The 10,665-nt window shown below is 35.1% G+C and overlaps 1 protein-coding gene across 1 annotated transcript; it reads right to left on the bottom strand.

Annotated features, from left to right (window-relative positions):
* Window positions 1–8,225: 8,225 nt before the first annotated feature.
* LOC124775708 (piggyBac transposable element-derived protein 4-like) lies at window positions 8,226–9,071 on the bottom strand. Its single transcript, XM_047250536.1, has one exon. It carries the CDS (start codon window positions 9,069–9,071, stop codon window positions 8,226–8,228), a length of 846 nt encoding a protein of 281 aa, XP_047106492.1.
* Between the last annotated feature and the right edge of the window lie 1,594 nt (window positions 9,072–10,665).

Raw genomic sequence — 10,665 nt, 5'->3', positions numbered from 1 at the left:
GTTAGAAGTGCAGAGGAAGTGTACTGTTCTTGACTATGCTTGACAAACATTCGCCATAAATCACAGAATGCAGCAAACTTGTCTGCCGTTCTAGTTTCCAATCTTGTATTTTGGTCATCAAATCTCAGATTACTGATCAAAAAGTCGAATACGGTTTCTTGCCATAAGTCATCGGAAAAATTTGGACCCATATACTACAGACCATGCATCAGTACAATGTTTTTAAAGATCCGCTCAAAAAAAGTATATCAAATAATGCTTTTATTTCGTTTTGGTTGGTATCTCAAATACACCATTGCGGCAGTATGAATTTTACCCTTGAAATCAGCAATTTTTTGGATTGTGTACAACAGCTCAAATAATTTCAGGGGATACATTTCGTTTGTTCCCTCGCCTATTGCACCTATTACTTTTATCACTATATTCTTTACTGGCACTCTTGACCCATTTTTATGAAGGGGGTGTGTGTTCCAACAATACCCATTTTTCCTACATAATATTTTCCTTACTTGGCTACCACCTTCATCTCATGAATCAACCTCAAATGGTGTTACATCGAATTCGTCATCCTCCTTGTCATCTGTGATATTACAGTCTTCAGGCTCACTCACTTCTTTGTGTGAGTCACTGAAATACACATTTTCAGCCTCTTGACGCTGAAATTCCCTTATTATTTCTTCTGGAGTTCTTAATATTTTGTCAGATTTCATTTTCTATGTTTCAAAAAAAGGTACCAACTATTTTGTAAACAAAAAATTTAATGTAAATAACAAGGCAGGGTGATTTTTTACCCTGACAGATAAATTTGACAATTTACCTAATACTGGATGATGGAGAATGAAACCAGAGAGATTATAAGCTCCTCAACATGAACAACAAAACTACCTGGAAAGGTAAACAATGTCTGCCTCCTGGCAATCTATAGGACAAGCCTCCTGACAGACATAGGATAAAATATTATATGGACTGAGGTAATTTTCTACCCTTCCTTGTCATTCTAGGGTTAACACACTTACTTGCATTTTCGGTCCCCATCACCACATACCTGTCACTGTCTGCTACTTCTTCTATGCCAATAATGAGGTGCTTTGCTCCACTAGTAGTTTAATTATATGTGGAAGTGAATAAAAGTAGTGCACAGGGAGCTACTGGTATCTTCATATCCAGACTTTGTCCTTGCACCACCCTTGGTACACTTCTGCGAGTCAGGTGCCGGTTGGGTGTCTCCATTATCACATACATTGATGAAAGGTGCTCCAGCATGCCCACAAAGTCCACATGTGCTGGAGGTCATTGAAACCTGTGCCAGTCCCAAGACGTTGGAGTTCTCTCAGCCAGTATCCGCCAATAGGAAGAAAGGAAAAAATCCAGAAAGGGCAGTAGTAGAGTTTGGAAGCTAGAAGATTGGGGATCACATCCCATTTCAGAACAAATATACCATTCCTAGTATCCACCAATAGGATGCAATGAAAAAATCCAGGAGGGGGATCTGCAGAATTTGGAAAGCATGTTGTTGCTTGATCGAATCCCAAACAGACCCAAAAATTTCCACCAAATATGCTTCCCTAGTATTCGCCAATAGGACGATAGGCAAAAAATCCAGGAAGTGGGAGAGTAGGGTTTGGAAAAGGGTAGTTGCAGGATCGAATCCCAAACAGCCCCACACAAAAGGATATTGATTTCACGAGTCAATCAGTTTGACAGAGTAGGCAGGGGAGTATTCGAATAACTCAGGCCTCAGTTGAAGCAGCTCGTGTTCAACAACAGAATATCGAAGTGGCACAATACATTATGGGGAGGTACCCCAGTTGAGCTATTTATCGCCAATTTTTTCGTTCATATAATCACAATTATCCTTGAAGAAATCTAATGGCAACATAAAATACCTCATATAATTCCTAAGACATAATCATACTCATATCATCTTATAATAAATCCTAATGCTTCACTATCACAACATAATTAAATCTCACATAATTTCAATACTATAAATGCAACAAAACAATGCTCACTTGATAATTGCAATGTAAACAACATTCTAAACCCCATTAGTCAATACTGTTTTCATTCAGTCAGGACAAGAGGCGATATTACTACACTAACTCTTTTCCTTAGAAGGTTTTCACAGGATTTCAAAGTCTGACTTCTTACACAGTTATTCTTTTCTACTAGTCAACAAATATCATAAAACATACATAGAACAAGCAAATATAGCTGCTACAGGCAACAAATATTTTCGTTTGCCTCTGTGTTCCCAATACAATATTTATTCTGTCCTCTCCCATTATTCATTAATTCTCATTCCATGACAGCAGAAATCATGAAACTAAATCTCCCTCTCTTCATGGTTTCATCTGTAACAAATTGAATTTTGCAAATATTTCATTATAATCACAATTTTGCAACACAATCGAAATGTAACCAAAATTTATGACAAAATGAAGTGGTAAATCCATATAAAGATCAGTTACACTGCACAAGGTTCTTCACTTGGGGTAACGATAGTTAAGAAAGCACAATTAAATGGAAGTGTTAAAAAATTACTCAACCATCCACTCACAGTTAAGTTTTCATATATTGTTACCATTGCTAAAGTAAATCTGAGCCAGTGACTAGCCTATGTATGGCAACAGTAAATAACACTCTCATGTAAACACCTAAAACCCACAAAAGAATTAAAAATGCAACTATGTACAAAACTTCATTAATTTACTGTTTAGTAACATTGATGTTAACTATTGGCTTCCCTTCTTGTTACCCTATTCTGCAGTGTTTCTCATCCAACAGAACAAGAAAGCAACAATAAAGCAAGAAATATTGAAAATGCAAGTATTTGTAAAAATGTCCAGAAATTCACTTCAAGTGTAATTTTCTTACGTCCTACAATTAATAATTATGAATAATTGACATTGCATGTTATCTAATTACATTGATTCTACCATTTTTCTGTTAATGACAGTTTAATTAATGATCAGTCACCTTAATGAAATGTTATTTCTCGAGTCAGTTACTGCAGGCAAGCTATAGCAGGTCAGTTAATAATACAATTCAGAAATCTGAATAAAATGGTACATAATTAGAAAATATGTTAATTAAAATTAAATGCAAGACAGAACTGACTCATCACACAATAGACAAAATCAGCAATAATTATTGCAGATCATAATATTGTATAAATTTTGCATTAACCAACTCAAAAGTTCTGAAATATTTCTAGTACTTTATTTTCACAAAATGCATGACACAGCTATAATCCTCCCAACAGCCACATTCTCTCACAAATAATATTTCTACTAGTGACTTCTACCACAATACTCCCTCACAAATCACAGATATCAGTTAACTCTGACATATCCTAATATTTCTACTTGACCATTCTTTCGGAAAGATACTTCTCTTAATTACATCAGCTCTAAGATGTTCTCATAAATCCTTAAAAACAGTATACCACAAAGTATCATTACTATTAGTAATTCCTGCATATGGTCAGCATAAAGCAAAGCGCATTATCACTACATGTAATAACATTCATACAGTCATGTTTGCATAAAGGTACTAATAATGTACAACATTAGTTTTAATTACACACATTGTACTTTGCACTCCCAAATCATAGTGAATTTAACAGAAAGCATGAAATGGAACCTAACTTACAGCTCGCTACTGACTACGGGCTTACACAGCACCAACAGATAGAAACATCAAGTGCAGTAGTACCAGTAAAATGGAAATTAATTGACTTCTAACTACATGCTAATCAAGTACTAAAAATAAACTTGCAAGTATCCTAACTGCAACCTGATCAGATTAACAACAACAAAAACTTCCAGTAGAACTTTGACAAAACTTCCTATACCAGCTATTTCACACGATAGTTAGTAGTACCTCAACACAAGGTTCAGTATACCACATCATATGTCCTAGAATAACTTATTCTAGACTGTAGTTAACACATCTCCCAGTATATATCATAAGGATAGCAAACAGTAAAATCATTTTGGAACAAGATTCACAAAGAGAAATAAAAACACTAAATATTCTGAACATGATCTTAATTCTACCACAGAATCACTGGAACAATAAAATGAGAGATTTCCAACTTAGTCCTCAGTACTTAAATTACACTGTATCTTCTAATGCAATATAGTCATGAGCATCAAATAGTGATCAAGTTATATAAGTCCAACATAAGTTGCAAATATAAATGTTATCAGTATCCAGAGTTCCCATACAAACGAAAAACACGATAAAAAATGCACTTCTGTGCATCATTAATGACCTTCTGTTACATTTCATCCACCAGGCGCTCTCCTTGGCACATCTCTTAGTACAATTTGTGGAATCTTTCCTGCAATAATGGACATTCTTCTGCTTCTACATTTTACTGTTAATTTTCCTTTGTGTCTGCTTTTATATCTGGACTGCATGTCTTGGGACAAGCAAACACGTTTCTGCATTTACAAAACACTATTATTCCTTCACTTAAAGCACATGATACCTCAAAACCAATGAATTTTGCGCCTGTAGCCGAAGTCAGTGACATCATCAACTGTAGAGAAGTGGTGAATGCAGGTCACAGGAATATATTACCTGTTAAATACTCCATACTGAAGATTAATGGTTTTCCATTGTGCACAATGTCAGCCAAATTACATGTCTTGGACATGACAATTGGTCTATAAGATCAGAATATATTTTTTCGCCACTAGCCTCCACAGACGGGTCAGACATATTTTAACATTTCAACATGCATTTGAGAACAGCTATGAAGCCAAAATCGGAATCATATCAGATAAATGAACAATTAACAATGAAGAGTGGAAATTTCTTTTTAAAAATGTCATTCATTATATTTGGTGCATTCCTATTTTCCACACAAGTCAGAGTAATTTGTTCATTTTCTAAAACTTTATCTGCCTTTTCATATAATTGCTTCACCTCAGATTTGACAATTATGTGATGAACTTTATTTCCACACTGCTTGTTCTACCACTTTTTTTTGCTAACCAAAAGTTAGTGAGTTTCTGAATTAACTTCTGCAAGTTGAATGCTGATTATATTGACAGTTTTCATATCGTCTTCTGCCTGCAAAATTTGATTCTTCATTTCACTACTTAACTATTTACTATTTAATTCTCAAATTTTTTTCAAATGATCTTTAGAAGTGGCATTCCATACGACTCTTCTTTGTCTGTAATTATCTACCAATTCAAGAGTGCTTTCTTCAGAGTCAACAGATAATGCTGCACATAAATTTCCACACAGCATAACCTCAATACACTAGATATGAACTGCAGCTGTCTGTTGTCTGCTAAAGGGCGCAAAACGTGTATGTATAGTTGCACTGTTGGAAATTTATGCACATCAGCAAAGTTGAACACAAAAGGGACATAATGGGGATGCACATTAAAGGTGCAACTACACGATGCCTCTTTCTGTTCAACTTTACACATATGCATAAATTTGCAACAGTGCAAGTATACATACATGTTTGAGCATGAGTAATTTCCTGGAAATGGAGGCCGTGCGTTAAGATCATTGCTTCCCGCCTTCAGTGGGAATGATTCTGCTTTTTGGCAGATGACAGGCAGGTGGGGCCCATGTGTGTTTCATTGTGCAGTGTGTTGAGGTTATGTTGTCAAGCAATTTATGTGCAATAATGTCTTTTGATTCCAAAGGATGTCTCATAAAATTTATGAATGATTACAAACAAATCCCATTTGAATAAATATTTGAGATGTGATGCTTGAACGTCAAGTATTAGATGACAAGTCTCTGATCACATTAATGTAAGGAATAAATGTCTTAAGTTTCGAAGTAGGAAAAGGGAAGAATAAGGCCAACATTTTAGAAAAATTAGTATGAAAAGTGTAATTAAATATTCATGTCATTATGACTTATAGTACAACAACTGTGGAGCTGGACTCCTGAAGAAGAGAAATGATGGGATATGTGTAGCTACTTAACAAACTACTAGAAACAGCAAAGAAGGGCACTGATGATTTCAAAAATAACGAATATGGAAACACAACCTTCTCTCTAGTGGATTTTGGCGTCTATGAAATTTCCAAATTTTTCGATTGCGAGGGTGTTAATCTACAAATAGTTTTTCATGATGACAGATGTGTAAATAGCTTTATTATAAAATCAAATGCAAATGATGCTTACAAAGGTAATTAAACTTCACATGACGACTAATACTATCCCTTAAGTATTTCACAGTTTCAGTATTGGTCACTAAAATGTTTTGGTTTGAAATACGAAATAAGTAGTTCAGTTGGTTGAAAAATCTCGCTATTACTTCCTGAAATTTGCGAACAAAATGTTGTCTTCACTTTGTATTTCTCATACTTCTGTTATTTACATACTTCTTTACCTACTGTCGCTTTTGCATTTTCTTTCCTGTCATCTTGTCAACACAATAAATGCAGCACAAGACGAAAAGTAAAGAATGGGATCCATAGCAGAATGCTTGTGCAGTGATGCAATGTGTAGAAACGATAACGCCCATGTCTACATGCAACCTTTCCACAAATGTTTGTGCATACCCTTTACTTTCCTTGTGGCTGTGATTGTGCCGAAGGAAAGAGGCATCATGTGGAAATGTTTGTGCATACCCTTTAATTTCCTTGTGGCTGTGATTGTGCCCAAGGAAAGAGGCATCATGTGGACATATCTTAAGAGATCCATGCCTCTGGAAACCCAGCATCGCAACCAAACAGACCAATTTCAGGTGAACGCTAGTTTTACTCTTAGCAGCGACTCCTTTGTCTCTGACATGTGAAGTCACGGTAGCGACCTCACTTAACTGTGACTGTGTTATAGAAGGTTAATTAATTTTTGTTTTTAAAGCTTTTACTACTTTTTCATGAAATAGTCATTATATTTTTACAACACAGCTGTTAGTAAAAGAGGAACAGGACTCAATAATCGTAAAATAAATGCAATCACCAAACATAAAAGATCATTAATGGAATGACATAAGCTACAATGTTTTCATGAAGAAATACACGCAAAACTGCTGGCAATTGCAGCTTATACCATTCAGAATTGGAACACTGTATTTCACTCATAAGAAGCTCATATTTCGTATTTTTTTTTTTTTTTGCTGTTGTTATAACTGGCACATTCTGTGACACACAACAATTTTGCAAGAAGTCTAAAGATTTGCTCATTGTTGTATTTCTTTTGACTTACTAATACACAGAAAGTGTGGTTCAAATATTCCAATTTGTGTGGCTCTGGCGTAGGAACAGCAGAGGAATTCATCTCTCTTGGACCAGAAAACAATTTTATCGTTTTATGTCACTTTATTGTCACTCCTTTGAGTTAGACTGTTGTATAAAGCAGGTGCAAGTGCAAGGATGTTGTAAAGTAGCGGAATAGATTGAGTCTTGAAGAAAACTTCAATTCTCAGGTAACTGAACTTTACGATATCACATTGTGATGTGTACACAGCATAGTGTGTCTTAATAAGCACATGCTGTGCCGTTATTAAGAGACAAAATTGACGGAATTATGGTACTCTGAGCACAGTTTATGATGAGTTATATGAAACTTCTAAGGAATATACTTTTTATTCAGATATATACTCAATGAATATGAACAATAGTAAAACCCACAGCTATAAAATTCTTGCAGTAAAACCTATTTGTTTCAGTTAATTGAAAAGACCCAGGAAACATGTTAGTACTAAAATCAATTCTGTAATTAAGGATTTATTTAGTTCTGTAAATTATATTTTGCTGTAAAAGTACATTATCTATAATTAAGCAATGTTGACGATATTATTTCGATCTGTTTGTTATTCTGGAGTGTTTGCAATAACTTATTAATCTAAATTCGGTAACTCACCCCCGAAAAGTATACCACATTTAATTAAAACCATCAAAAATATTACAGTATGTTAATCCTTTCAGGTACATAAGAAAACTAAAGTGCTAATGATTAAAATTATTGTATCTCTGTGGTAACTGCAGGTTTTATAAACAAAGTATGTTATTATTTCAAACACTTTTATTTGTACTGCTCAAAAAAAAGCTGGGACATATTTGTCCCTGTGGTCCTTAAAGGACAGTTACAGAACACATTACACTTAATTTATCGAAAAATTACAGAGGCTGTGTATATGTTGTCTATTTGACGTGAAATTCTGCAAAACAGTTTCTGCTTGAAGTAAAGCATAAATACACCGTTCACAAATGTTGCAAGTGCGATTTTCAACACTATTTGAAGCACAATGAACTCATCTCTTCCTTAAGTCTGATTTTATCATTCTTTGGATTGCAACTGGTCTGTGACCTTCTTGATGTTTTCAGTACTGTTGATAAATTCTTTTGCCGACTTGAATAATTTCCAATTAGATTTCTCACAATGCATTGTCTGAACTCTAGGGATGATAGTGTTGATTTTAATCCTGATTCTTCTGCCAATTCTGAATATATTACATACGCATTGTTTACACCAATGTCAAGAAGATCAAAGAAAATTCTCATATAATACTTAATCTTTGCCTTCCTGTCGATCTCATAAGTCACTTTCTTCTGGTCCGTAAGGTCCACCCCTCCCATCCACTTGTACTTTCTTATCATAAGGGCACACTGAACATTGATCTTTTCAGAAGAACCAGACTGACGCCTCTTCACTGTCGTACATGGTATTGGGGAAATAAAATTAGTCATTAGAAAAACTGGTTTGTTATCCATCCATTTGATGATTGTCAGACCATTGCTACTGAGACTGTATGAATCACCTCTTTTCATTTCCTTGTCTGGAGGGAATGTCATTGGGATGTTTTTACGATTGGTGTGCACTGTTCCACATGATCTGATATTTTGTAAACCAAGGTAATACTGCAAAGCTGGAGAGTTAAAAAAGTTATCTATGTAAATTTCACATCCCAGTCCAGATAGTGATTTTGTCAGTTGCAGAACTACTGACTCACCAAGCCCTACTTCAGGACCTGAGTTTTTTTTTGCCAGTGTATAAATCACACTCAGATAGGTAGCCAGTTTCCGAATCACATCTGCACCACATTTTGAAACCCCATTTGACTGGCTTATTTTTGACATACTGTCGCACAATATTATGCTCTTTGAATCTGATCATATGCTCATCTACATATTGAACCATAGTAGCACTAAAAGATTCCTGGAAGGTTTTGTTCAAATGGGTAATTACAGGTCTCACTTTGTATGTGTGGTCTTCCTTTATTGAATGATCTACATTTTTAGAAAAATGTAAGTACTTTCGATTCTCTTCAAACCATTGTAGTGGCATAATCTGAGCTATATAAGGAACATCTAAATCAGGTTCAGTTGCCCAGTAGCTTCAAAATGTAGGCAAAATATAGTACCACATTACCAGCTTCATACCAAAAAATGCCTTGATTTCATCTTCATTTGTGCTGAATGCGTTGCCTGATTGTTTTGCTTACCGAATACTTTCAGGAATTAATATATCATGCACCAAATCTTTTAGGTCAATAGTGGAAGAAAAAATTTTAGATGGCTGTGGCATTTCACGATTTTCACTGACACTAAACAAAACCACTTTCCCAAATTCATGACTCATGTTATCACTGAACTGTCTTGGTTGGTAAGTTCTGGACCATTTAAATTCTTGTAAATCTGGAAGGGAATTAGGTACCTCAGCATTTGGTTCTGATGTTTAGTCTGTATGCCTTCTTTTGCTAGGTGGGCTACGTATTTCTTTTTCAGGATTTTCTATAATAGCATGTTCTCTTTCATCTTCCATATCTCCTTCAAGAAAAATTTTATCATCTTCATCCAGTAATAGATTATCTTCGTCATCACTACTGCAAGCCTCCAAAATCTGCATAACACTTTCATCAGTGATGAAAAATTCTCTTTTTCTGGAGCATATGACCTAAAAGCAGATTTGAAATTATACCAGTACAAGCTCGTTTTTTTACATAATAGTAACGATTTCATGACATTCAAAAACAAGTACACAAATTACCATTGTGGTACATTGGGACAACTATGTCCCAAAGAATGATAATAAAGATTTCCACTGATGAAACACAGTTATTTTCTAAATGAATGATCTAAAGTAAAACAGAAACTTACTTTAATATACTTTCAAGCTTTGACAGTAAGGCAGAGAATACAATACGCACACAATAAGTGAATAAATTTGTCTGTCTGCTCGAAGTGAGAACCACCAACAATAACCGATGACTAATGGTAGTTATAGTAATTGTTGCCACCAAAGATGTACGATATTAAAGAAAACAAATATCTCTGCTTCAAGTAGAGCATCTGCAGCACATCAACTGTGATTACAGTCCAATTAGTAAGGTGGTTTATATGTGGGACAAATGTGTCCCACGTATGTGAAACGGCTAAGTGATGTAAATAGCTATATTCCGACTGTTAGAATCTATACTAACCTCGGCGAGAACAGCTGAAGAGAGGAGGTTTTCGTTATGATTTTGTGGCAGTCATTTTTATAAGTGGAATCTTTGGGTTTTACTACTCAGTTGTGTGTGATGTAATCTTGTCATGCCATATAATTGTTATAAAACAGATTTGTATGTTTTGGCTCCCTCATTCAATAGAAGAAAACTAACTGTGATCTAAACTGCCCGAAATCCAGGAGCTAATTTTCAGGTGGAGCATACTGCAGTGAAGAGATATGCCA

The sequence above is a fragment of the Schistocerca piceifrons genome, chromosome 2 (genome assembly GCF_021461385.2).
Source record: "Schistocerca piceifrons isolate TAMUIC-IGC-003096 chromosome 2, iqSchPice1.1, whole genome shotgun sequence".
Taxonomy (NCBI): Eukaryota; Metazoa; Arthropoda; class Insecta; order Orthoptera; family Acrididae; genus Schistocerca; species Schistocerca piceifrons.
Note: the sequence above shows the minus strand (reverse complement) of the source record. Positions and strands in the feature narration are given on the sequence as shown.